Consider the following 27,922-nt stretch of genomic DNA (forward strand, 5'->3'; position numbering starts at 1 on the left):
AATGAGGTTTCAAATGAAGAAATGGTAGTTTTTGAGAAATAGCCTAGAGAGAATGTTTTCACATGTTTCCAGTCCAGTAACTGAACCTAGAGGTTTATTACAGTGCTCTTGTTAAGAACTCATCTTTAAGTGCGCAGTCCATGTAAATTAGAGTACTGGGTCCTAACTGCCTTTCGTGTATGGATCTTAGAATGTACCTGTGAAGCTCCCTGGCTTTGACTTTCTCTTGCCCTACTACCATCCTTTCTCTCATGGGCCCTTTTCCCTTTATTCCTAGGATGCTGCAGGACACATTGAACGACATGCTGAGGATGACAGCAAAATTGATTCATGAAGTTTTTTGCCTCCCATGTTGGGAAGTCTTTAGTTGAACTAATTTCACATCAGCCCCTTACACAGGCCAGTGTCTTCCCTTCCCTAGTGAATCAGGGAAGGAGAGAGTGGTTACTAGCCAGACTTACCACTAGCATAAGTCTGGGCAGCTCTATGGGGTGATAGGTTACACTTCTGAGTTCTTGCTGGAGGTTTGTCAGATTTAAACAGATTTTTAAGGAACCATACTCTTCTGGGACAGCATGGCATATAGTAATTTATGCTACTGGTGTTCTCCAGATGATTATTAAAATACAGATCTTAATTGGCTACCCGGTTTGACCCTAATCATATGTATATTTTATTGATTTCAGTCTGTGATTTTTAGTTTCTGTTCTTACGATGGTTTAAACCTATAGGCAGGCTTTTAAGTACAAATTTGTCCAGTGCTAGATTTTTAGGATCAGTTTTAATTTCTCCTTAATTATTACAATCAGTTAATTGTAACAGCTGGATATTTAAATTGGAAGCAAATAGTTCCCTTTCTTTTTTTTTTTTTTGCGGTACATGGGCCTCTCACTGTTGTGGCCTCTTCCACTGTGGAGCACAGGCTCTGGACGTGCAGGCCCAGCGGCTATGGCTCACGGGCCCAGCCACTCTGCGGCATGTGGGATCCTCCTGGACCCGGGCACGAACCCGTGTCCCCTGCATCGGCAGGCAGACTCTCAACCACTGCGCCACCAGGGAAGCCCTAGTTCCCTTTCTTAACAATTATGTACAGTGTGTTTCAGTATGCTCTTTGTAGATAGACAGAGCTGGCTTTAAATGCTAAAGGAACACACAATAGGTTTTTAACAGTTAAAGTAACTGCTCCGCTGATTATATTTTAGGGACTCAGGCAGCAAATCACATAATGACAAGTCCTTACAGACAGTACTTCCTATTGAATTTCTGCAGATTTTGACAGAGTGCTCAGTTCAAGGCAGTGCATAGACCTAATGTCTACTTGGAAATCTCACTGTTAGACCTGGGCATTCACTGCAGGTATTGGCAGGCTGTTCGAACTGGAGGTATAACCTTTATCTCTCTTTCCAGCTTCTGACTCTCCAGGCGGGCTGTGGGTTTGAAACCTTTTCATTTACTTCATTGCCAAACCCCACTCTTCTATTCTCTGGCTGTGCCTGGACTGACAGTAGCCATCATATACTTCCTCTGGGTTCACAGGGTACTTTCCACCCACCCGCAGTACTCAAATGGGGGAGTCAGGATAAAGTATCTGAATATAGTTTTCAAGGCCTCAGGCAGGCTTCTTAAAGACCAATGTCTTGCCTTCACCTCCCCACTAGCTGGGAAGGGTGGAGTAGGATGAAGGGAAAGACCCTACCTGTCCATTGAGAGCAGCCAAATGAACAAAGCCTCCATGAGACTGCTTTGTTTTTGGATTTTCTCTGGACTCTTAAGAGAAGCCATGGAGGTGCTGCTTTCCAGCCTTTTGTTTCTAGATTCTCAAAACTCTGAAAGTTTCTACAGAGAGAGAGAGGAAAAGGGAGAAGAGCCCAGTGCCACATACCAAGCTTCAGATGTGATGCCTGTTCTTTCCTAGGACTGCAGAGCATCCAGGTTTATCTCCACCCATCTTAGTGCACACACTTCTACTCACATGTCTTCACTCAGGCTCTGGGGCAGGGGGACTTCCCCAGGGGTTCATGGATAGGTTTCAAGAGGGTATCCAAACCCCCTGGAATTGTGTGTAAGACTAAGTAGGTGTTTTTTTTCCAGGGAAGCCTCCAGTGGTTCTCACTGGATCCAAAAAAAAAAAAACATTAAGAACTAATCTAGGAGCTACATCTAGATAATGAATGGCTCCACAAGCTGTTTACTTCTGTCCTTATGAATGGCACAACTATTGAGATTTGCATGATACTTGAGAGAGAACAGAGAAGATCCTGTTGCATAAAGTTTATGTGTGCTGTTTCTGTCTGAGAGCAAGCATTCCCATCTCTCACCCCATTTCCTGTACAGGTGACCAGAGAAGCTAAGCTGTTCTGTGGGTTTGGGAATGGTGATTCCCAGGAAAGTACGTTTGGATTTATTGCTAAACCTAGCATTTTCTTTTGGGCTGTAGTGAACCCACATTTCCACGTTGGCTGGGCAGTGTGCTGAGGAAGTCTTGCATACTCTGTTGCGTAGGTGCCCTTCTGTCCTGCCTGAGGACATGTCTGAAAAGATGAGAGTGGTGGAGCCTCTGTACAGCTAGAAGGGGGTATATGAGGTGTTGGGCAGTCATGGGGAACTGTAGGTATGAACAGACTGATAGAATCAGTAAAAACTGATTTGATTTTAACTTTCACAGAATCGCGCACAGTCTGTCTGCCTTTATGTGTGCAGTTGTGGATGTTCCTTGTACATGTGTATGTACACATGTGTATGTATGTATAGGTGTACATGTGGGCACCTATACTTGTAATACTTTTTCTCATTTCACAAGAATTTTCTTTGAAGCCGTGGCAATAATGTTTTTGTTTCAAGAATGCGTAAAATTCGTTTAACACCAGGTTAGTATATTGCCCTAAATGCACTGTTGTAGCCACCTGTTTAGAAATAAAGGCACCATAAGCATCTTGACTGCTTATGGTTGTATGTTATGACTTTTAAGTGTCTTGAAAGTTATGCAAAAGTCTTGTTTTAAGTCTTCTACAATGTCTTGGCTGATTCTGGCCTTCTGTTCCCCTTCAGAGTAGAGCAGTGGCTCAGGGATTTGTGTTGGCTCTGATATTTAGTACTTAGTTGAGGAAGGCAATTGTTACATGACCTGACAAAACACAACTCATATCTTATAAGGAATTGGAGGCCATTTTTAGAATGTTGTTTTTAATCACTTGTGTTGACTTCTGACAGCTAGAAGACAAGAGAACCATAGCATAAATCCTTTTGTGCGCATATGCTCGGGTTTTAATGGCAGTTTATTCTGATCACATATCAGTCACTTCAAGTTTTATCCTGAAGTTTTTAATCAGGTTCAAAATTTTGGCGTACGGCTCTACTCAGTATAAAGCAGTTAAACACAGTACAAAGTTATCTTGATCTGATGTTACTTGAATTTGAGAGAACGTCATTGCTATTACACTCCTGCTTTTGTGGAGAATTTTTTTTCTGCCTCAGAAGAGTTAGCAGTTGAGTGTTTAGCTCCTGACCTATCTATAATTTATAGGCAACATCACTGCCATTTAAGTGATTATTTGCCTAACAAAGGGCTTTTTGTTTTTTTCTTTTTGGTAGATTATACAGTGCACAACTTTAGTGACTAGGTGTGTGGATGATTTGGTGGGAGTAGGTGTACACACCTTAGCGGAATGGTATGGTGTATTTTATGGAAGAGAATTCATTGGAGGGGAGGTGAAAGTGTATTGTGAAGTGGGATTTAGACAGCATGTACCCTCTGGTTTGCAATTTATATACGCTGTCTTATAAATTTTGTTCCTGTTACCTAAAGGAGAACTCCTAAAACTGTTAAGAAGGCCATGCCTGTCACATTGTTAAAACAGTGATTTTATCCCTGCCCCAATCAATCAGGTTCCTCAGGATTTCAGAGAAGCTGTCTAATGGTTAGAATTAGAAGTTGTGGTAGAGATGATTTGGGTTATACTGAGTTCCATATACAAGTGGATGTGAAATCCTGATTAAACCAAACCTACTGCTTACCAGACAATAACCTCTAACCTCACCTCCAACCCTCAAGTATGTGGCCATGCTGGGTCACATGGTGACTAACGTTTCCCAGATTTCCTCTAAATTCAAGGTAGTAGCCCAACTGAATTGGGGGAGGAGGGAGTCAAGGAGGAAAGGCTGTTGAAGATCTTCCTCCTACTCAAGAGAAAATATATGCCCTAGAGCTGTGCCAGCACCCTTGGTGTCTGATTTTTTTTTAAATTGAATATGGGTTAGAAGAATGAAATCAGATGACACTTGACTGCAAAAATGTTTATAAGCAAATAGCTTAGCCTTCTTACATTTTGGTATAAAGCTGCGAACTTCCTAACTTTGTAAAGCAAGTTATAAAGCAAATATAAGGGGAAAATAAAGTACTTTTACTAATTGTTTATTTTTGTTACCTTATCTGCATATTCATATTCATAGCCAAACCCTTCTCTTCCACATTGGTATAGAGAACAAGAAGGAAATTGGGTAGAAAATGAAAGATGGTTGTAGATATGCCACAGATCATGGTCCAGATAAGCTCGGCAGACCGCTACATATAAGGATTTGTTCAAGGTCATACAGTAGGTCAATATTAGTGGAGGAACTAGGATTAAAAACTTTATCTCTGCTCCATTACACTCAGGTAACTGGCCCCTCTGGTTATAGGTGACCCATTTTGTCTTGATCTAGACACCAACAGCTATTCCCCTTCCTTTCCTCATGTGTCTTGGAAAGTATTTCAGTGATTCCTGTGCTCAAGAAATAGCAAAAGGCATGATTAAAGTGGGGTTTAGGATTTATTTGTGTATGTGTGTATTTTCCATTGCTGTGTTCTGAAACTACGGCTCTCTATACGTGATGGGTAAGATTGGAGCTACTCATCCCTGCTATGGCTGACATCTAAATGTGAGAAAACAAAACACGATCAAGCCAGCTATACAGGTGCCTTTATTTAGATCAACTTTTTTTCAAAATGCAACCAAACTTATGAGTCAGATAACCCAAAGTGTCCAACCCTCTTCCGCTGAGCTAGCTTACTCTGGAGCAGGCCCATCCTGAAACAGTCAGGCAGAACCAAATGCTCATTGGGCTGCTGTCGTGGGAGTGGGAGAATATAAAGGTGATAGAGGGCTCTAGCACCAGAAAGTGTTGAGTGCCACTGGCAAATGCTTCTGCGAACAGCCAAGGGCAAGCTAAAGGGAGTGTTTGCTTCAGAGCTGAGGCCACTCAGACTCCAAGCAAAGCTGTCACTGGACCATGGCTAGCTGAGGCAGACGGAGACACTTGCCTCCATGTGGCACAGGGACAGAGTTGTTCTCCCTTCCCCATTCCTTAACTAAAGGGTGAGGCTGGGCATGACAGATGGACAGATACCCTGAGGCTGAGACGGAAGTGAGTAGAGGAGGAACAAGACCGATGAGGTGCCTGGAGGTCTGCTGGGGGTGCAGCTACTGTGTCCTTTGAGGTAAGTGGCTCTAGCTCTGTTGGGTGAAATTGAAATCCTGAGCGATCCTGCATGACCTTGGATGAGGCCAGCTTGGTTCAGGCGTACATGGTGAGCTGCAGCCACTGAAAGAGGAAGTCCCAAGATCAGAATGCAAACAAGAAAAGGGAGCCCAGCCCTAGGGATCTAATGGGGTAGAGGAAAGGGACAGCCCCCAGCATGCCAGACACTGGGAAGATTTTCTGAGAAGCAGCGGTGTACTGCATCCTTCCCACAGATCTCTCCTAGAAGGTACATATTTTCCAGCATAAAGTCATTGTAGAACTGAGGCCTCCCTGGAGCCTTCCCCCAGTCCTCGTTCCCAGTGAGCCACATCCTGCTGAGCCGTGAGCTTCCCTTTATGTTCCTTTCCCATCCCATCCCTCCACCACCGTTGGGAAGTGAGGAGTGCATAGTGTGTCCAGTCTTCCTCATGGATTCCTCTACCTCGAATTTTAAGGTACAGGGGGATTGTACGGCTTCTATTAGGCTTTACCTCTAGAACGTTGAGTTTGATGATACCGTCACCATCCTTGTCAAATGCATTAAAAGCTCCTGTGTGGAGAACGCACAGGCCAGAGGCCAGTTAAAGGCTCAGTCCCCCTCCACTGCTCTACCTTTTCTTAACTGTGTGCTAAGTGCTGCTCTTCAGCACAAAAATCTACCAGGCAGAGTACCACCCGTAACCCTCCCTTTGCCATCCCATTCTGAGCCTGAAGAGGCCCTTCACCTTTGTTCAGTCTGAATAGAGTAGATTGGGATTTGTCCAAGGTCATACAGTAGGTCAGTTAGTGGAGATTCCCACCACCACAGCTGTCGCTGCAGGAGAGGGGGCAGGAGGGGCAAAGAGAGCAGGAGGGTAGCTGTCCACTTACTGAACATGCCCTCCAGCCTGAGGAGGCAGCAGATGAAGCTGTCGAGGTCGATGTTCATGGACCTGTCTGCATAGCGCATGGTGATGATGTCGTAGAGCTGGTTGTTGAGGTGGAAGCCTGTGGGGGGAGCACAGGAGAGATGGGGTAGGCTTGGAGCCCTCAGGCCTGCGTGCTATCTCCCCTGCCTCCTGGTCACTCTGGGGCCTGGGAGAGGAAAGCGAGAAGCCCTCTCTCATTCCTTTCTCTAGTAGGGCCCAAGTGGCCCCATCCTCCCCTCCCGTTCCTGCTCCCACCGGCTCCAGTCCGCATCCTGGCCACCCCCTTTCTTCCCCACACCTGCGTCATTGATTGCATTTCGCATCTCGTAGCTGTTGATGGTGCCGGATTGGTCTGTGTCATAGTGCTTGAAAATTTTCTGGCAATAGAAAATTTGAGGACAGAGGTCGCACACTGAATCTCTGAATCAGTCCCTTCCTCACTCCCACCTTCGTTCTCTCATCCCACCTGCCAGGCCTTAATCTTCTTCCAGAGGTGATGGAACTCTTGCAGGTTCAGTCTCCCAGAGCCGTCTGTCTGGAGGAAGGAAGTCAGGGCTACAGGGCACATAGCAAAATACCCCTGGATGGGGAGAGGGCTTTCTAGGCGGCTGTGCAGGGAAGGTAGCCTCATAGGAGAGCTTTGCCCAGGATATCCCACTCTGCCCTGTCCTGGTATTTAACACCCCCCTCTATGCTTCCTGAGTCAAAATTAGTGCCTGCTCTATAACCCAGGGAACCTTTCTCCTAAGGACCACTTTCGTTAGGGCCCCAGGCAGAATCCCAGGCCTGAGGTTAAGAGCAGAGGCCAATGTTCTTCCCAACTGTACCTCCTCCAACAGCCCCTTTCAGACCAGCAGCCAGGAGGTGGTAACTCAGGGCCTCCTTAAATCTTTCCTCGGGCATGAATTTGAGCCCCTCTGCTTGACTGGGCCCCCCCACCCCATTTGTTGCCCTAGCCCCCAGAGGCTGCACAGGGGCTGATGACAGAGGCTTGGGAAGGGGTGGCAGGAAGGATACGTCCATGAGAGCAATCATGCTACGGCAGGACTCCAGCGTGAAGCCTTGTGTCTTCAGATCCTTATCTGGGAGGTATGGAGAAGAGTGAGGAGCTGCTTTCAGATAACTGGACACACACTGCCCCCACCACCCACCTGTTTCTCACAGAGTTTGAGCCACTCACGTTTGTTCACAACTCTGTTAAGGATATTCTTGAGCTCATCCGCACAGATCTCCATGTCCTGAGGAGGTGGGGAGAAAAGAGTCATGGTTCAAGAGTACCGCAACTGATGGAGCCCAGGCTTTGCAAAACAAATCCCGGCTGTCTGTGGTTGTAAAGTCCCTGTCAGGGCTATTCTGTCGTGGGGAAGCTGGGGCTCTTCTGAGGAAGACACACTGCAGCCTCAGCTGTCCAGACTGCAGTGGGCAGCTCAGAGCCACCCAGTGGGTGTGTTGCTCAAAAACTCGAGGACTTCACTTGTGGATTTCTGCGCTACACTCATACACCCTGTTTCCACCAAAAGCCAAAATGACCTCTACTGAGCCATAATGAAATAACTGGCAAATTGAGCAATTAAGGAGAGGAGTGTCTGTGGGAGTCAGGGTTGGAGGTACTCACATCGCCTGCTATCTGCCTGAAAATGTTCCCGAATTGCTGCTGTTCCTCACTTTCCTGGTCAGCACTGCCGGGCTCTGACTATGGAAGCGCAAAGGAAAACTGGTTGGTGAGGACCAGGGAGATGGACAGACCCGAGAGGAAAGTTCCTTCTGGACTGAAGGAGCCAGGTGCCTAAAACAGCCCTAGGTGGCAGCAGGAACTGGGTACAGGGCAAATGCTCTTCTTTCTCAGCTGAACCTGGTGATCTGGAGTGAGGATCGTCTAGGCCCAGGTGACCCTTCACTCCATACCCCCGCCGCAGCTCAGACATTCTAACCAGAGGAGGTATATTAGCTCTGCAATCATGTAGACAGCCCTCTTGGTCCTCTCCCCCCATCCACACCTGCTAGAGCCCCCTCCATTGTTTTGAGCCTGACCATCCCAACCAAACCAGCCCCAGCAGGACAGAGGGGGCCAGACCAATCTGATAGCTCCAGCTGCCTCTGTCATCAAGGCCAAATCTTCAGAGGACCCTCCTCCCCTCCCCACTCCGTTGCACGGGCACTACAGGATAGAGATAGCCCTGGATTTATCTGTGGACTTTTGCCTCTCAGTCTATAACCTCCTGTAAGCTTTATATGACCGCCTCTCCCCCTCTCTAACACCGTCCCCTGAGCTCTGGAGGACTCCATTTCTGGTGTCATCCCCCTTTTCCACTACTATTCTTTATCCTCCCCATTGTTAATGACACCAGGAAACAGGAGTTGTTCCATCTCAAGTTGCTTCTGTCTTAGGCTTTGCATCCCTCTCTCTTTCCTGGCTGGATGGGCTCCAGCGGGGAGGCTCAGCCTGTCCTTCCCAGGCCTAGGACCAGCTTGGTGTGGCAGCCAACCCCAAGACATTCACCCAAGCAGCATCCCAGATTTTAGGAGAACTTGATGAGACAAAAGGTCAGTGGGACAAACCCAAACCTCTAGATGTTAGAGGGACACCCCACCCCTGTGGCCCCTCCAACCCCCATGCACCCCAAGAGGATAGACCCCAAGAGGGTAGTTGTGTGTTGGCTACCCCATTCATGCACATGCTCGGAAACCTGTGGGGATTTCGCTTGCTTATCAGGGCTTGTTTTGTCTTTGCCCTCCTCTGATTCCTGGTCCACACCCAGCTCCTTGTTGCTGTTTGCTCTGTCTGAAACGAAGATGATAGGCTGGAGAGAGGAGGGAAGTAGGGAGGGGGCAGGAAGGAGACAAGGATTACTGGCTGAGCGGGCACAAGGAGGCAACCTCCCTCCTGGACCAGCTTTGTCCAGTGAAGAGGGAAAGGGCAGAGCTGGGAGTTCCTGAACCTCCGTTCAACCTCCATCTCTGCCACTAACAAGCTGTGTGACTTGGGGAAAGATGCTAAGTCTCTCTGGACTTCAGTTCCTTATCTCCTCATGGTAGAATTATGAGGATTAAGCAAGGTAGTGCACGTGAAAAATGCTAAGAATGCTAAAAGCAGCATGATCTAGTGCAGTGGTTTTCAAGTATTTTGTAGATTTTTTTTTTTTCAAATGGAAGCCCTGTTCAAATTAAATTTCCCCAGAAGTCATTAAAAACAGAGCTTCTCTGCTTGATGAAGAAGGCAGAGCTCTTTTCCCTCAGCATCCCCACATCACCATGGCAGCTACTGAGGCACCTCCAAGGAGCCTCTAGGACTCGGCAGAGGACACATTGAAGAAAGGACTCTGATTAATGGCATGGTCAGCGAGTGAGGTCACAACACTTGGCTGGCGTCCCAGCCGTACCCCTCACATCTGAGAAATATCCTCTGGACTCGGTTTACTCATCCATTAATGGGGATGATAAAACCTGCTTTGCCTTTCTCATTGGGCTCTTATGGGGATCACATGGGATACTGAATGTAAAATTGTATTGCAAACACATTTAAGATGCTACACAAATATAAGGGGTATTTGCCAGACATGCTCATGCAAGTGAGGAGGATGTAAAAGGGTGGAGAGCAGCTGCCATGCTGTGCCAGTACTGGTTGGTGTATACATCCCACAAGGACAGCCAGAGGAGAAGGGCTAGGCTGGTGGCTGCAGGGCAGAGAGCAAGGGAGCAATCAGAGTCTCTCAGAGCAGAAATGGAACCTGACCGCTGAGTCCCCATGTGCCTTTCCATACTGTTCGCCTGGGACAGCACAAATGGACAGAACTATGGAAAGAGCTTCCCTGGCTTTGGCTCCCAGCAGGCCCCAAGTACCTTGGCTTGCTCTGCCTTCCAAGCAAAGGGGTCTTGTTCAAGTAACTGATGCTTGTAGGGAATCCCAGAGCAAGTGGGGCTCACAGTCTGAGGCGGGGATGTGTGCCCATGGACATGGTGTGGCCATGGGGCACCTCTGCCAGGCACACATCTTGGGGCCCAAGTGTGGGTCTGGGCAACACAGGCAATAGAGGGTAAGGGGCCTGCACCAGAGAGCTGAGGGCAAGAAACATGGGTTTCGGAGCAGACAAATATGATTTCCAGTTCCATTAGTTGTGTGTCATTAGGCAAGTACTTCTGAGTCTTTATCCTCATCTATAAAAGGGGAATCATAACAGCACCTACCTTGTAGATACTGTTGTAATGAAACCAATGTATATTTTACCCCCAGCACAGTGCCTTAATATGCAGTGTTAGGTGCTTGATGAATCTCAGCTCTGGTCTGCATCAGCACCAGTGCTTGGAGGACCCCTCTGACGGATCCTTCCAGACGCTGTCATGAACACTAACACCAAACCTTGTCTGATAGCCTATGGCTACTGCTCCATGGGCTTGAGGATGCCCAAAGGTCAGTCATTTCTGGATGGCACTCTGGGTGGTCAAACCAGAATTCTAAAAGGGGCACCGTTATTGCAGGCACTACCACCCTGAAGACTATGGGGAAATTATGTGGTGAATGGAGCAAGGATGAGGTTGTAATCTCGAGCTCCAAAACCACACAAGGGAAACAGTGCCCTTGGTCTCAGATGGAAGCTTTCATCTGAGGCCCCTGAGATGCTCTTAGCACACATGGTCACCTTTAGTGATGGTGTTCTTACAGCAAAGTGGTCTTAACCAGGACACCCAGGAGGGACTATTCCTTAAGACCCCAGGAGGGGAAGCTGCCCAGGTAGCTCTCCTCATTTCTCCCCTTTAAAGCAGTCACGTTGAGCAGCTCCTCTGGGGCTGTGCCAGTGAAGCTTCTCTTCCCCTTTCCCCTTTGCCGTCTGGACACGCACAGCAAGCAGAGTCCATCAGGGCCCATGACTTAGGGGGGCTTAGTTCAGAGAGAGAGGTCACTGTCTAGGAGGGGATTTGCATCAGGCTTCACCTGGAACAAGAGCCCTGGCAGTGACAGCCCCTCTGGGCGTCCTCACCGCCCCTTCCGCAGAAAGCTAAGAAAAAAGGAGGAGTGGGGAGCAGGCAGGGAAATAGAGGGGGGAGAAGGAGCCGTCCTGTCTGCTGAGCAGGCAGCTGGCATCACAAGGCCCTCACTCTCCATGGAAATCCTCACACAACTCTCTCACTGTCCCTTGAGGAACAGAACCCATTGCCATTACCCGCAAGAATCAAGCCTTGCTTAGCTTAGCCAAACCGGTTTCTGAAAAAGAAGAGGTGCTCCTTCTGGTTTGTGCAGGACCCCCATGTCAGGCCCATTTTCACTGGAGGGCCATCTTCTCCCTCCCTCTTACGAGCGGGCAATATAACGTGGTGGTTCAGAGCACGGACTGCAGAGCCAGACCTCCTGGTTCCAGCCAGACCTCCTGGTTTCAGCCAGACTTCCTGGTTCCAGCCAGACCTCCTGGTTCCAAGGGCTGGCTCTGCCACTTACTGGCTGTGTGGTCTTGAGCAAGTTAGTCAATCTGCCTGTACCTTTTCTTCCTTTGAAAATGGAGATAATAGTAGTACCGGCATACCTTGTTACATTGTGCTTTGCAAATACTGCCCTTTTACAAATGGAAGGTTTGTGGCAGCCCCGTGTTGAGCAAGTCTATCGGTGCCATTTTCCCAACAGCATTTGCTCACTTTGTGTCTCTGTGTCATTTTGGTAATTCTTGCAGTATTTCAAACTTTTTCACTATTATGTTATTTGTTATGGTGGTCTGCAGTCAGTGATCTTTGATATTACTACTGTGACTTGCTGACGGCTCGGATGATGATTAGCATTTTTTAGCAATAAAGTATTTTTAATTAAGGTATGTACTTTAGTTTTAATGCTATTACACATTTAGTAGACTACAGTATAGTGTACACATAACTTTTATATGCACTGGGAAGCCAAAAAAATTCGTGTGACTTTATTCCGATCCTTGCTTTATTGTGCTGGTCTGGAACTGAACCTGCAATATCTCCGAGGTCTGCCTGTACCAATCTGATAGAGTTGCTGTGAGGGTTGAGGGAATCCATGGAAAACACCTAGAAGAGTGCCTGGCACGTAGCCTCCGCTCAGCAAGCGTTAGCTATCGTTGCTGTGTACCCACAGATGCCACAGGAGCTCAGGGAAGGAGGTGGAGGGCTGGGGGGTGGGGGGGGGCAAGTCCAGTGCACGCATGCTCATGTGCACGCACACGCCGTGCTCTCTGCCCACTCACCCTCTTACACCCACCTTGGTTTTTTTCTTCTTCTGCACAAGGAAAGGAAATAATAAATGCAGAATAAGTGAAAAGCAAGTTCCCAGAAAACCCAGTGGCTTTTGGCTTCCCTGTGACCTGGTCCTCAGTCTGGGGTGAGGTTCCAGGGTCCAGAAATCCAGGTCACATGGAGCCAAATGGGCCTGGAGGGTGAAAGGAGAAGAGACCTCTCCAGGCCCAGAGACTGGCGGCTGCTATGGCTTTTGCTTCTGTAGTCCACTCTGCTATTGGACGTGGCCAAGGAAGACGATCTTCCGGCAGATGTTTTGTATTTTTTAATGAAGTTGGCTACTAAAACACCAAAAAAAGTGGCTCACCCAAACTGGCCTGAAAATGAATTTTATTTGACTTACAGAGTTTCGGGTTTTGTTTTTTTGGTAAAATTAGAAGGTCTGGCAGGCTGCACGGGCCTGTGACCCCCTGTGACAGCAATCCAGGGAGCTGGGAGCAGCAGCTCTCGCAGACACCACCATACCCGTTGTCTCTCCGACACTGAAACCAAGTGTCAGTTGAGAACTACAGGCAAATATACCAGTGTAGGGACACCAAAACCCCCATGCCTGCCTGCTCCACTCAGGTAGGTGACCTGCCAGTCCCCGTAAGCTTTTGAGTTTGCATCGTCTGATAAATACACTGATTACTGACATTCAAAAGATGAGACTAGCACCAAATGCACTTAATACTAAAACCAACATCTGTGATAATTCAGAAGGCACTTGGAGATCTGCCACTAGCACAGGGTCAGGATTAGAACCATGAGTGTCACTACCCAGAAGACGACTCAGTGGGGCATTTGCTGTCCTCTTATTGGCCCAGGACACACCCACAGAACACAAGGGACAATTAATTAGAACCCAAAGTCCAAGGCAGTCACAAGACTCCTCAACACAAGGAGACCCCAACACACACCAGCTCTGTGCATCTAACCCTGGGCCTCCCTCCCTGGGGGGGACAGGCCTCGGCATGGGATGGGGGAGAGAGCCTGAGTCTGGGCTCAGAGAATCTGGATGTGAGTTCCAGCCTTGCCATTTACAAGCTCTGTGAATTCAAGGGAGCCCTTTAACCCCACTGAGCCTCTGCTTCCTTACTTGAAAATCAGGTATTATTATTATTACATCTCAGAAACCTTGCAAGGATCAAGTGAGATGACACATGTGAGAAGTACCTTGTAAGATGTAAAACACATGAACAATAATCACCATTTAAGGGCCCGTGCTTTGCCAGACCCTTCATGTACCTGATCTCATTGATTCAAAGCTCACAAAAGCCTTGCAAGGCACATATTACCATCCCTATTTTACAGGGTAGGAAACTGAGTCAGACGAGTTACATAACTTGTCTAGGTCACAGAGCTGGCAGGTGGAGGACCCGGGTTTTGACACGGACTCCAGAGCCAGTGTAGGGCTGGTTTTTTTCTACGTGAGATTCTAACTCAGAATCCAGAGCTGGCTGCTGCTGTTGTCATCCCTTCCCGTGGCCTTGATCCCTCCCCCTAATTGTTCAAACTGCTGCTCCTTCTAGGACTCTCTTCTGTCCTTCTAGCCCCTGGACTAACTAAATATCCCCAGGACGTAAGTCCCATGACTTCAGGCCATGCCACACAGAAGTTGCAGTAACACGGAGTAATTGCTCTGCACACCCCAGACTCCCACGTCCCTCTGCTGATACCCACTCTCCCCTCCATCACCCGCCTGTGCCCTGGGCCTTCTCACACATAAGAGCCAAACCACTTACCACTGGCCGATCCACGGAGATTGTATTCTCAACTTCCCTGTGAGGAACACAAACATGAGGGTATCTCAGCGTCACCAGGAGTAAGTAGGAAGCACAGAGGGGATTTGCTCAGGTCACCTGGCTGCTCAGAGTCAAGTTGGCACTGACCTCAAGAGAACCCCAGGAACTAACATCCTCCACCACAGGTATCATTCCCTGCAGCCAAGTGCAGACACAGGGCTTCTTGTTGGCTTTGTCCAGGTTTCCCCAAATGCATTACCCAGCCACCTATCCATGGACCTTGTGCTTCTTTTAGGGACAGAGGTCAAAGTGGCAGGACCTATGAACTCACCTCTGATGACCAAGAGGGCAGGATGTGGCCTTGCTGCCCTCCCTGGTCATCCTAATCCTAAAAGTTCAATCAACCCCAACTGCTCCTATCCCTCTTCCCACCTTATTTTTTCTCCTTATCACTTATCTAAATCTAATATACTCTGTATGCTTTTTCCTGTACATTGTCGTCTCATGCTAGAATGTTAAGCTCCATGAGGGCAGGGATTTGCTTCTGTTTAATTCACTGCTGTATCCTCAGTGCCTAGAGGAAGAGTGCCTGGGACATAGCAGGTGCTCGATAACTATCTGTGGGATGGATAGATGTAGGGGAGAAGTGGCCAGTGGCTTGGGAACAGGGGAAGAGGTACAGCCTGGTCAGCATATCCCAGGACTCCTGGAGGAGACCTGTCCAGCTGCCTCACACCTCTAATCTCTGGAATGGGCCATGTGGACTCTTAGGGGGAAAAGCCAGGCTGGGACTCACTCAGAGAGGTTCCTCTTTTCAGAGAAGACCCGGAGGATGAATTCCCCCTCCTGGTGGGGCTCGTAGGTGGAGGGCACAATGACGTACTCGCTGGGAGGCAGGCGGAAGCGCTCAGACACCTCCCGCATGTTGATGTAGGTTTTGCTCCTGGCCTTGGAAGCGTTGTACAGGAAGAAGTCCTTCTGCAGGTGCTGCTTGTTTCCGTGCATCTGAGGGAGAGAAGAGCCCAAGGGACCTGAGCCCCTCGGGAGGGATGCCCTGTCCTGCTCAGTCCTCCTCCAGGGAGTCCTCCTTGCCGATTCCCTGGTCACCCATTTCACAGTCATGACCTACCGACTTCTGATTCCTAAGGCCTCGAATAGTTCAACATCCCTGGAGCTCCCTACTCCATCCATATCCCCTTCCTTTTCTGTTGTGATCCAGAAGTGTCAACTCTGGCATCCCCCACTCAGGGCCACTTACCAGAACTGCCGCTGCTTAGCTCCAGATCACCTCCAGGCTGGGGAAGGACCCCAAGGAGGCAGGGGGAGCTGAGCTGGGGTCTGAGGGAAGCGATCCCTCCACCCCAAAGAGGGCAGTCAGCCTCAGAATGTGTCTGTGTGTGAGCGAGTGTGTGAGTGTGCGATGGTCTCTGGCGGGAGGGGTGAAAGGGCACATTGTAGGGGCGGTGGTCAGGAGGCCATGCAGTACCCTGAGGCCCTGGCTCTGGAGTTGAGTAATGAGGGCAAGGCCCTCTCCTATCATAGTCCTGCCCACAAACCCCACAGGAGGCTCCCCGATGTGCCACAGGTGGACACAGGCCCCCAGGTAACGCTGCACGCGCTGCTGGCTGCTCCACTTCTGTACCTCTTTGGGAACCTTGGGGAGAAACAGAAAAGGAAGGTGCTCAGATTCTGTGATTTCAGATCTGAATGGGGATGGAAAGCTTGCCAAAAGGGCATGCTAGCAATCATAGAGCAAATGCAGGGGTCTGACTCCCCATGTACCTACCTGGAGAGCCCTGGCCCCCCTCCACCTCCCCTAGACGGGGGGGTTTTTTCCACTCTTTACAAACTTCTAAGAGGTTCTGACACAAGTGGGCCCGATATCAGGAGTTTGGGGGGGGGTCATGGGTATTGGAGAAGCCGGGGGACCCCTTGGGAAGCCCCCTGAAGGCCTCCTTCCTGAAAAGGTGGTCTGAAGCTGATCAGGGATGGCGCACCTCGTAGATGGCGAAGCCGATGGTGAAGAGGTTGGCCCCCAGCTTCCGGTCCTTCCGCCGGTTCTTCTGCATCAGGGCCACCAGGAAGCTGCAGATCACCTCGGACTCGTCAGGGTCGTCATCCTCCTCCAGGAGCTTCAGACGGTACTGAGGGTTGGTCCAGAAAGTGTCTGTGCCCCGCAGAAAGGAATTGTACATTCAGATCTGCCTCTCAGAGACAAGGCAGGATGGGAGATGAGACAGAGGGAACCTATTTATCTCTATCCCACCACACCTAGGTGCTCAAATATGTACGGAAAAAAAATGATCCAGGCATTTGTCTAATTATTTGGTGTGTGTGGGGTAGCCTTTACACCTTTATACAGATGGAGCTGCACTGATGCCTGCGTGGCTCCTCCTTCATCTCTGAACTTTCATTCTCTGTCTTTGCTGATGGTTTCACTTTCCTCACCTCTCTCATCAGTGTTGTTGGTCCCTGGGATTTGGTCCTAGGCCTCTTCTCTCACCCCATCATTCTACCTCCCTAGGCTGCCTTATCAACTCCCACTTTCGAACTGCTCCTTGCATGCTGGTGACACTTGAGCTGCAGATCCCAGCTTCAATCTCTCTTTTGACTCTCTCCCTTTGTCCCTTTTATCTTTCTTTTTTTCTTCCTCCCTCCCTTCATTCCCTTCTTCCCTCCTTCCCTCCTTTCCTTCCTCTCTTCTTTCCATCCTTTCTTCCTTCCTTCCACAAATCTATATTGAGTCCCTATCGTAGAGTCAAGTACCATTCTTATCTATGCATCCAGTTCTCTATCACACATCTTCACCTGGATATTTACAGGTGCCTCAGACTTCCCATGTCTCAAAGTAAACTCCCCTCCCTCCCCTCCCCTCCCCACAACCGACTCCATCCAAAAAAACAAACAAAAAAAATCACCGATTGTTTTTCTCTTGTGTGTTTCATGTTACCTCCCTGGCACCATGTGCTCAGGCCCCCAGAGTGGGAATCTGAAGTCGTTCTTCCATCTCCACATCACCCAGTATTCCCTCCCCTCAACCTGCCCCATCCACCCCCATCTCTGCTGCTCCTGACTTGGCCTAGGCTTTCCTCATCTCTGGCTTGAATTCTTGCAGAAGCTGCTAACTCAGTCCTCCAGTCCCATCCTCAGCATTATGAACACAATCCTGCTCTGACATAATAACCTGCTTAAAGGTTGTTACCAGCTCCTTAATGCAAACTCCTCAGCATGGAGGTGTCCTTCTCAGTAAAATGGGGACAGTTTAATAAGATAGTGTGTGTCTGGGACTTCGTAGAGACTCAGCAAATGCTAGTTAATACTCTTCTACCTGGAACTTGTTCTGCTTGGACCCTTCCCCCATCCAGAGCATCTCCCACCTGGGAAGTTGCGGCAGCCTCCAGCAGAGCAGCCCCTCACCCAGCGGCCCTCGTTCACCGACACTGTCCAAGTCTGAAGCTTGTCGGACTCCAGGGCATCAGCTGTGAGGTTGCAGATCTCCAGCTTTGTGAAATGGTAGATGAAATCGTCATAGGACATCCTGAGAGGTTGGAAGAAGAGAGAGACCCGTATGGGAGGCTGGGAAAGGTAAGACTCCAGGGCTAACATAGCACAATGAAATAGTCCAGAGCCACTTGGTCATGATCCTAGAGAGGACCCTGACCTTCCTTTTTAGGGTCAGTACTATCAGTTCTGATGTATCCCTTGCAATAACGACTCAAACTCATGTGTTCTTGATGGGAGAGCTTGGCAGCAATTCAGTTCTCCAAAGTGTTACTGTGTGCCCCTCCACCGGGCTCAGGCACTGGGCCAGGGGAAAGAGAGATAGTTGGGGAAGGACAGACGATGAAACAAGCAATCTTAAAGGTGGTGAGTATCACAGATAAATTAATCACAATCCTGAGGAAAACAAGGGGATCCTGAAGAGAGTTCCCTTTAATCTGAGACTTGAAGGCTGAGTAGAAATGATCTGAGTGAGGGTGAGGAGGGCATTGACTCAGCAGAGTAAGTAGAGCTTCCTCGGCTCAGGAAACGGCCCCGCGGAGGCCGGGAGGGAGCAACGTGTGAGGTGGAGGGGCACAGAGAGGTGGGAGCCACAGCGTGCTGGCCCGGTCCTGGGCTCAGTCATCACCATGACTCTTGGGCTCCTCTCAAAACCTCAGTCTTGCTGGGTCTCTGGCTGGATTTGGAGAACAGGGCCCAGATGTCCCAAGGGCTGGAATCTGACGGCCTCTGTCCGGGGATGGAGGCTTGAGATTTCAGCTCCCACCCCGTCCCTCACCCTGTAGGGTCCTCTTGGGTCCTGGACTCACCAGAACTCTCCATCCTCCGTGACCTGGTGTTGCAGACGGGCCTTCTCGTTCTTGTCCACAAAGCTCCAGTTCTTCCAACTGGAGGGAGAGTGGAGGAGTTAGGGAAGGAAAAAGAAAGGGAAGGCCTGGTGTGAGTTGGGACAGGAGGTGTCAGAGAAATATGAATAAGTTCAGAGAATAGGTCATCTCCAAACTGCAGCCAGTGTGAACCATCGAAATGCAAATCTGATCTGATACCCTCAGTGTAAAACCCAATAATTGCTTCCCACCATCCTCAGGATTGAGACCACACTTTTTGAATGGTTTATCAGGGCTTGACTCTTCTCTGGCTGAATCTTTAACCGTTCCTCACACTTTAAAGTTAGGAGTTGGGCTCTGGAAATAGGTAAACTGGGATTTCAATTTAATCATACCAGTACTAGCTGTAACCTTGGGCAAGTCACTTCACCCCTCTCAGCTTCTGTTTTCTCAACTGCAAAAGGGGAATGATTATATCACCTACTCACAGGGCTGTGATGAGCAAGAAATGAAATAACGCATGCAAAACTTTTAGAACAGACCCGTCATCTAATAAGTAACTGTCTGAGTTACTGAGAGAAAGACCAGACATGTAAACTTCTCCTTCCTCCTGCCACCCCACGAAACATCCCAGTTTTATGTTTTAAAAGGCTGGGCAGTTTTACACACTCTTTCTCCCGAAGAAGGAGGAAATAAAGCACATTTGTGTTTCAGGCATGTGGAGGAGAATGAAACTAAACTATTTTGGAGAGGTAAGGGATTGAGGAAGTGCTTGGAACCAGGGAATACCTGAGGGGAAGTGGAGATTCCTGAGACCAGCAGGAGGCGCACAGTGGCGGGGAGTTGGGGGGAGGGTCTCCTTGTGTGACTGAGGCTGGGCCCCACTAGTCAGTGACCCCTGCAGTGGAGGTGTTGGCAGCAAGTGAGTTAAGGCCGGACACCAAGATCTGAGACTGGAGGACACAGCGAGGGTCCCTGTGGGTGACTCGGGTCAGTGGAATGGACAACTGATGGGGCACCGAGGGCCTTCCCAGAGCAGAGAGCCCAGTTCAAATGCCACTTCCTCCAGGCAACTTTCTCCCTTCCTGTCCCACCCAGACCAGGAGAAGGGCTCCCTCTCTGTGACCCTTACCATAGCATTTCTCTCAACGATTAGTGTTTTTCTGTCCTTCCCACTGGACCTTAAAGCCTACAGGGCAGGCCCTGAATCTCTGCGTTCATTTCTAAGTCCCCAGACAGTAGCATGGGGCCTGGCACATACTGCACACTGAGGAACTGGGGATTTGTCGCGTGATAAGAGAAGGGAACGGTAAGGAGACCAGGATCAGCACCTTATCGGTCTACCAAGCGAGGCTGCCTGCTCACGGAAGGGCCCCAGTATTTAGACCTGTGCTTGGGATTCAGTAGGTGCTCAGCGAATACTTGCTAAGTGAATGAATGGCCGAATGAACCAGTAATTACGGTGCCCTGAGATGAGAGGTATGTTGAGGTAAGCCAGGGGCTGAAGGACACACACAGCCTGGGTGTGGTCCTTCCCAGCTGCTGAGTCCTGCTCTCCCGCCTTGGGAATAAAGGAGCTCCAGGGCCTACTCTCCAACCAGAGAGGCGGAGTCAGGAGCCAGTGATTGGGGTGGGACAATAGAGGCTTTGTGAACATTCTGGAGCCTTCATAAGAGCTTCCCCAGGTGTGCTATTTTTGCTGCCCCCAGTCACTTGCTCTCAGTGATAAGCAGTAAATTTCTTGCAAAGGGCCTGTGCATCTCTTTATGGGGATAGTGAGGGAGAGGAAATCTTAGCACTGGTTAAGCGCTCTCCTGACACAACCGCATTTTCTCCTCATAACAGCCCACCGGGTAGGTGCTAACGTTGTTCCCATTTTACAGATAAGGCAACAGAGATTCCGAGAAGGGAAGTCACCTGTCCAGTCCAGACCCCTGCATCAAGACTCCCCTCCTGCCTGGACCTAGCCCAGGCTTTCTAGACATCTTTCCTTTCCAGACAGTGGCCATCAGCAAGCTCTCTGGATCCCAGGTTCCCGTGGCTCTGCTCCCAGCCCTTCCTGAAGCCCACGTCCCCTCTTCTCCTCTGCGGATCCTTGGTTTTAAGGGTGATTTTAGACCAAGCATTTGTAGTACTCTTGTGGCTCGGTACCCAGCCCTGCCTTGCCCCAGGCCTCGTTGTCCCCTATTCATGGGGTCCCCGCACCCACCTGTCACTCCAGGAGCCATTCCACTCCACCTGGCCCCAGGGATTCCGCAGCCGCACCAGCTTCACTTTCTCACCCTTGTACAGGGCCTTGAGCAAAGAGAAAAAGCTTTCTCCCTTTGGGCCCTTTCTGAAAGGGGGGGTCTTCTGTCTTGCCCTGAGGGCTGGAGTGGGAGTGGGGAGAGAATCCTGTACAGGGGCCTGTCCTGCCTGGCCCCGGTCAAGGACATTAATCATAAGTCCCCTGTGGAATGGCAGGGTGATGGGTCAGAACCTTAGGGCTGAGTCTGCAGGAGTCAGGCTTGGCCACCACCTTGCCATCTTCTAAGAAGTGATTTTCCCAGCGAACATCTGGCCATTCAGAGCTTTGGGAGAGGAGGCAGGGAATATAATGTAGGGCTGTGCTAGCACAAGGTGCCTCTGTGTGAATTAGATAAAACGCCCCTGCTGGCTGAGGAACTATAGAAAATGTCCCTTCCAGATGGATCAATCAGAAAAAGGGGCCCTTCCTCCTGTCTGCTGCATGGGCTGCTGCAGACAACTGCCCCTCTCTGCCCATCTCTGTGAACAGGGCACAACTCGCCCAATTGTGCACAAGGGGCCTGACAAGGTTCCTGTCTGTGACGTGACCCAGTGAAGGCCAGACATCCCAGGGGAAGCAAAACCTTGGAACTGACCATGAAAAGCAAGGAACACAAGAGCCCATGATATCAACTTCATAAAACCAAAGTGCTTTCTATTTGTTCTTTGGAAATGTTGGGGCAATTGCTATCTTTAGCACTAAAAACAAACATAAACTGAGCACCATCTTGTGGCAAGATCCACCCGCCAGTCCCAGTGGTCTCCTCCAACCCCAGGCGCTCGGCCTGAGTGCCTGATTGGAGGCAAATTCTACAGATGTGAAGGGACACAGAAAGCCAAGTCCTGACTTCGGGAGGTTCACCCAAGTAGCCCCTCAAGTCCCGTCCCGCCGAGTCCCGCCAGGCTCACCTCCTCCAGCCCAGTGACTGAGTAGGCGTGGCCTTTGACCAGCCCGCAGGCCATTCTTGTCTCGTACTGAACTGGAACAATCGTCTGTGGAGTGAAAACCAGACAACCTGTCAGGGGTTGCTGCCTGAGGCAAAGTTCACACTGGTTCATGTCCTGGGTTCTGCGAGGAGGAGGACTCCTCCGCGCCCTGGAGGTGTGCCTCCCAGCCATGAGAAGGCCCTCACTAGCCCTTTCAGAGAGCCAAGAAGATGCCGCCCAGACAAGTGGTTTCCCCAGACCATCGGAGAGCGACATGGAGCTGGGGCACGAGGTGGGTGAGAGCGTGCCTGGCCCTCCTTTCTGGATCCCTTGGGGTCCTGCAGAGGAGGAAGTGGGGGCAGATGGAGGCTGCCCTGGATTGGGCTCCCCTTCCCCTGAGCTCACCCCGGGTTGACTATTCCTGGAAGAGAAAGGGATTGGGAAAAGGGGGTTAGACGAAACATGTAGGCCTAACCCTTTATCCTCACATCCCCTCACTTCCTCCACACACCCCCCAGAACACGCTCAAGAAATCAAAAGCGCCCAGGGAGAGAATTCTGAGGAGGCCAGAGGAGAGTCCTGCTGAGACATGACCATGCCTCAGGGAGCAGGGGTAGTTCCTCCATTTGAGATTTGCAGCCACAGGAGATCCTGGGCAGAGGGGTAGGATCACCAAAGCCCAGTGAGCCCTAGACGGATCTCTGTGGCTTCACTTTGCCTGATAGCATAACAGCTTTAAGAGGAGCAGCCTGGAGGCCTTTTCAAGGTGAGGGGTGTGTGGAGGGCCAGGGCTTTTTGCATCTCAACCTCTTCCAGATTCCAGTCTTTATAGGACCCAGACCATGCTGAATAGAAAGGGAGGGGGGCAGGAGATGCGTGCATCTCTCAGTTCTAGGTGGTGGGGGGGGGGGGGGGGGAGGGAGCCACTGGAAATGACTCTTGTGGCATTACTTATGCATACCTAGCTATTCCACTGCTGGCCATCTGTCCTGAGGAAATCATCATGGACAGACACAAAGATGTATCTTATAGGATGTTCATCGTAACATTTAAACGTAATAGCCAAGACCAGAAAAAGAAAACAATCTAAGTTCCCAATAATAAGGTATTGGGTAGATAAATTATAACTTATTAGCATGGTGGGATATTGTGCAGCCACTAAAAAAAATGTTAGAGGAGACACATTAAGAATATAATTCTCATTGCCACATTTGGAATATAAAGCTAACTGAAAAAAAGCATGCTGCAAAGAGGTACATACAGTATGACAGCTATTTTAAAATAAAAATTTAGATTAATAGTATGCATAGAAAAATACTAGAAGGACGTATACCAAACGTTATTATCCTTAGATGGGGAAAATAATAGCTTAATTTTTCTTCTGCTTTACTCCATGGCACGTATTACTTCTAAAAGTACTAGAATATAAGCTCTGGGGCGGGGGTGTTGGGGGGAGACTGCTTGTTCACTAGAGTCCTAAACAAAGGGGAGAGAATTTTCTGTGTTTGCTAGAAGAGTGCCTAGTGCCTAGTAGGAGCTCAATAAATATGTGTTGAATACATAAATGAACAAATTAGGAGAGAAGTACTTTAAAAATGAATGAAGTCTCTCTTGTATTTCTGTCTGTTAATTCGTTATCAGAGAAACTGCCTGGACCATGGAGTTTGAAGGACCTCCCACAGAGATTCCCTCCAAAAGCTGCCTCCCGCACTTTCCTCAGGAACCTTGGAGAGGGCAAGTTATTCCAACCCAGACCCTTGGAAGGCCTCAGGAGGAGCCTGTGTGTGAGGTGCTGGCTGCTGAGGAAGGTCTGACACCACATACAACAGGGCTGGGTCATGCAGGTGGGAGGGATGGTCAGCCCTGACAATCAGAGGCGTACACACCCGGGTTGGTCTGTCATCTGAGAGTCCCTCAGGGATGAGGTCTGAATCCCTGAGATGCGAGTTATTCATATTCCTCACCATCCGCTCAATCAAGTCCCTCATGTTCAGACCAGAAGGAGAGGTTCCATAGGTCATGTTTGTGCCATCCTGAGGCCCGACGGGGAGGGCAGGGGAAGGGGTGGGAGAGAAAGCAAACAAAGGGGGGGTGATAGAAAGGGAAGGAGAGAGAAAGAAGGGAGGGGACAGACAAAAGAAAAGAGTAGAGATAAGTAGAGCATGAATGCAGAAAAGATGGAGAACAGTGATGCAGAAAGAAAATGTTCATCCATGGGTGCTTTACGCCGGCTCATCTTCCCAAGCTTCCCCCTCTACTGGGTGTACTAGGAGAGGAAGGAACAGGAATTTAGCTTGGGGCTCTTCTTCAGCAATGGAAATCGCCAAGACTATTTATTATACATTGAGCAGCCCCCAGGAAAGGTGTGTCTCCTGGCCAGTCTGCCATTCCCTTACTCTTGGCTCTGGTCTCAGTTCACACCACTTTGTTGCACAGGCTGAGTTTCTCCCAGATTACAACACAAAGCCCGTATCCCAAGTGGGAGATACAATCAAAGCTCAATGACCGGGAGGCTTTCTTAGGGAACTGGTGGGCTCAGGTCCATAAGCCAAGTGTGTGGCCAGCTTAATAGTGGCATGCTGGGACTGAGAAACACTGACCACAGAGGCCTACACTGACATAGGCCTCTGGACCTATTTCCACCTAAATTCCAGGGCTTAGAATGTCGTTGCTGAATATCTTTATTGAAAATCTCCACAAACTCTTCTCCCTTGAGAAATTCCCAATTTTCAAAGTTGAGAACCAGTTCCATCTTCCTAAAACAGTAGATTCACCCTGTCCCAGAGGAAAGCCCTATGCTGCTAGTCACTGGGTAAGGCTTCCCAATAGTTGGCAGCTTCCTGCCCTGCATCCCACACCCTAGACTTACATCAATGGAGCAACCCATGAGGGAGCCCCTCTCGATGGCTTTCTTCATGATCTTGTACATGTCTCTGGGAGCATCCTTGATTTCAAAAAACTCTGTTACTCCTCCTGTGAAGTCCTCCATGGCCTCTGTAGTGTTCCCACCTTTCAGGGCTTCATATGAACCATGGAGCCTTAGAGAGAGGATGAAGACCAATCTGGGGTCACAGGGTTCTAGGAAACATGACCCAGGTACCCCTACCACCAGAACTTTACTCTTTGGTCCTGTGATGTTGTCTCATCCAGTTCACCAACAAGCCTGTAAGCTGTTGGAATAGGTACTATGATTCCCTTTCTTCACAATGGAGAAACTGAGCTCTAGAGGCTAAGTGACCAGCTAAGGCCACAGAGAGGAGAAACACTGGGATGGAACCCACTATTCCTACTTCCTGATGCTTTCCACTATACCCTGAACCTGAGGTAGGGCTCTGTTAAAGCCATTAGTAGCTGGGGTGGGGCTTCTAAGTTTAGAGACAACATGGCTTTATTAATATATTGCAAGCTCATGAGGTGGAGCCAAGCCAGACTCTGGGATCTGAGCTCCAAAGATATAATGCGCTCATCTAGGATTCGCAATGCCACCAAGAAGGCAGGATTAAAGAGCTCACTACGAGAAGCTAAAGCTAAAGATTTCCTATTATTTCTACTCTTAGTGGTTTTACTTAGAATCACCGCTGCCTGGACCAGATCTTCTCTGACTTTGTGTCACAGTTGAAGACACACACACACACACACACGCACACACACAGATCTTCTCTGCCTTTGTATCACAGTTGAAGACACACACACACGCACACACACAGATCTTCTCTGACTTTGTATCACAGTTGAAGACACACACACACACACACACACACACACACACACGGGCTGGATTTTGCAGTCCACCTCCTCGCCTCTAGCCCTGCCTCTCAGTCTAAAGTGCTGCTTACTTAGCATAAGCCTTCTCCAGCAGAGCGCTCCAGAACTCATTGTGGTGGTTGGATTTGGTGAAAACCAGTTCATTGTTGTAAGTCGGCAGGCAGTCATCAATAACCACGTCCACCCAGTCTCCATAGCGCCAGAACTGCACAGAAGCGTCAAGCATAGAGTCACATCCTCAGATTACCATTGGGAAATGTGTCCCTACCCCACACTCCTTAATACCAAGCACCTTGGGTTTGGAGTGTGTGACTCTTTCTCTAACTGGACTGGGAGCTCCTTGAGGGCAAGAAGTGGTTTACAAACCACCCTGTCTTCCACCCAGTCCAGCTCGGTATGGGGGATGGTAGGCGCTCCCTACATACCTGCGGGCTTGAGATTTTCCTTTTCCTGCTCTGTAAGTCTGGGGTGTGGCTTAGGTATCAGTATTTTTAGGCATCTCAACTGATCCTGATATGCAGTCAGGGTTGAGAACCACTGGTCTAGGTGAAGATGATGTATGATTTCTGTATTTCTTGATGACAAATAAGGTAGAAATTGCTGCTGAAGAAGAAGGATTGACGTGGAAAAGGAAAGTGACCCAGAATATACTCTGGCTAAAGCAGGAACACTGTCCAATATTCTCAATTCTGAATGATGTTCTTTTTTGAACAAATCAGTTTTGACCCAAGAAATCCAAATGTAGTTTAATTTCCTTCTAATGACATTTTCTCCCTTATGGACAAGAGGGCAAAAACCTGTCTGGTCTTTGTGTTTATGATCCTTTAGATATGAGACCTTTTAAATATTTGAGGGAGGTGAGTAGCTTGATTTTGAAGAAACAAAATTCAGGGCCCAGCTGCCTTGCCTGAGCTGGGACGGCAGCAGGACACTGATCCTCAACGTGCAGAGAAGACCCTTTCTGAAGTCTTCAGTCCTGGGATAGGAGATCAACTGATGATCTGGGTCAGCCCTTAAGGGCTGGAGACAGATTGATGCCTCAGAACCCCAATATCTGCTAGATGCCCACATACGAAGCTCATTTCAGTTCTGGTCCAGCACAGGGTTTGGCTCTTTGCCAGGACAATTTGGATCCAGAAAGTTTCCAATGGCTGAATTGATTCTGGAACCAAAAGACTCATTGCTGGGCCGAAGCAGAAGCCTGGTTCCCAGATTAACCAGACTTTTCTTCCAGAGGCTGGAAAGGGTGCGTGATAGTCTTGGTATAGACCTGTGTTTAAGGGACACAAGTAAAAAGGAGCTGCAGCCGTGGATGGGATTTCCTTTACAACCTAAAGGGCCCTCTGGATTCCCAGTGCTAGTATCTTAGGGATTTACTTGAGAAGGGCTGCCAGTAATAGCACAGAAGCCAGCCAGCTGGAGAGGAAAAAATAGACCCACAGGTCAGCAAACAGGATATCCTCCAACCTTTCTGGGGCCTAGCGGAAGGTGTAGGGGTTTGAGGGTAGGAAGAGATAAACAACTGCTTCCTCACAGGCTTGAGGCCTGAAGGGGATCACTGCCCACATCCATGGCTGGGAGGGTGGGTGGGAACCTTTCCTGGAGCCACCTCCTGGGAAGTGAAGGCAGGGAGACCAGTGGTGAGTAGACAGCAGCTGGCCCTCTTAACTACACTCCCTTGACCTCACCTGGAAGTGAAAGATCCCCGCGTAGTTTTCGGTGAAACTCTGATCATGGGGTATGACCCGGAAAAGCAGTCGCTTGTTCAGGGTCAGGCAAGCGATGGCTGCGAGAAACCAGCAGTCCCCTGCAGGCAAACACGCGGCACAGGTCACGGGAGGGCCCACACCTCCAGGGAAGACGGAGACTCCATCCCCATCGGCTGCTCTACTTCTCTGGAGAAGGGCGTTCACTTGGCATTCACTGTCCCACTTCCAGATCTGACCTTACAGAGGTGTCAACCCAGGGAAGGCGTGTGACAGCAGTCTCTGGACCATGTGATCAACAGGGTAACTTACTCCCTTGTGACTGGCTTTCCTGAAAGCTGTAAGCAATTCCTCTGTCTGCAACATAAGCTCAGACCTCCATTTGGACCTCAGTGGAGATGGGGCAGTAGGGGTCATAACTGGGTCATTCTTTCCAACACCCACAGGAAATCTGCCTGCCCTGTAACTTTGCAGTGTGAGTCCATTTCCCCTTCGGACCTTGGCAGAGACTGAGCATCTGAGAGCCATCAGTGCAGCCC

At 49.3% G+C, this 27,922-nt stretch overlaps 2 protein-coding genes across 9 annotated transcripts in view; one reads left to right on the forward strand and one right to left on the reverse strand.

Moving 5' to 3' along the window:
• ZNF106 (zinc finger protein 106) overlaps nt 1-4,412 on the forward strand; it is a 62,655-nt gene extending 58,243 nt beyond the window's left edge. For all 4 annotated transcript variants that reach the window (XM_024732363.1, XM_024732365.1, XM_024732364.1 and 1 more), the window contains one exon: nt 278-4,412. In XM_024732363.1, coding sequence (XP_024588131.1) covers nt 278-334 — 57 coding nt within the window. In that variant the 3' untranslated portion in view covers nt 335-4,412. The remainder of the gene's footprint in view (nt 1-277) is intronic.
• A 535-nt stretch (nt 4,413-4,947) lies between these two features.
• The window catches only part of CAPN3 (calpain 3), a 48,433-nt gene continuing 25,458 nt past the window's right edge, over nt 4,948-27,922 (reverse strand). For 2 of the 5 annotated variants that reach the window (XM_024732429.1, XM_024732434.1), the window contains exons 3-21: nt 27,366-27,484; nt 25,749-25,882; nt 24,782-24,950; nt 21,895-21,978; nt 20,909-20,994; nt 18,682-18,759; nt 17,749-17,909; nt 16,369-16,538; nt 16,014-16,025; nt 15,168-15,376; nt 14,372-14,408; nt 8,023-8,100; nt 7,588-7,645; nt 7,425-7,489; nt 6,874-6,942; nt 6,706-6,784; nt 6,370-6,486; nt 5,991-6,049; nt 4,948-5,580 (exon numbers count right to left, since the gene is read on the reverse strand). In XM_024732429.1, the coding sequence (XP_024588197.1) occupies nt 5,554-5,580; nt 5,991-6,049; nt 6,370-6,486; nt 6,706-6,784; nt 6,874-6,942; nt 7,425-7,489; nt 7,588-7,645; nt 8,023-8,100; nt 14,372-14,408; nt 15,168-15,376; nt 16,014-16,025; nt 16,369-16,538; nt 17,749-17,909; nt 18,682-18,759; nt 20,909-20,994; nt 21,895-21,978; nt 24,782-24,950; nt 25,749-25,882; nt 27,366-27,484 (1,811 nt within the window). In that variant the 3' untranslated portion in view covers nt 4,948-5,553. Of the gene's footprint in view, nt 5,581-5,990; nt 6,050-6,369; nt 6,487-6,705; nt 6,785-6,873; nt 6,943-7,424; nt 7,490-7,587; nt 7,646-8,022; nt 8,101-9,094; nt 9,209-12,612; nt 12,631-12,760; nt 13,130-14,371; nt 14,409-15,167; nt 15,403-16,013; nt 16,026-16,368; nt 16,539-17,748; nt 17,910-18,681; nt 18,760-20,908; nt 20,995-21,894; nt 21,979-24,781; nt 24,951-25,748; nt 25,883-27,365; nt 27,485-27,922 lie in introns of those variants that run through there. The other 3 variants (XM_024732433.1, XM_024732431.1, XM_024732432.1) reach the window with 3 other exon arrangements.

The sequence above is a fragment of the Neophocaena asiaeorientalis genome, unplaced genomic scaffold (assembly GCF_003031525.2).
Source record: "Neophocaena asiaeorientalis asiaeorientalis breed wild unplaced genomic scaffold, Neophocaena_asiaeorientalis_V1.1 scaffold119, whole genome shotgun sequence".
Classification (NCBI taxonomy): Eukaryota; Metazoa; Chordata; class Mammalia; order Artiodactyla; family Phocoenidae; genus Neophocaena; species Neophocaena asiaeorientalis.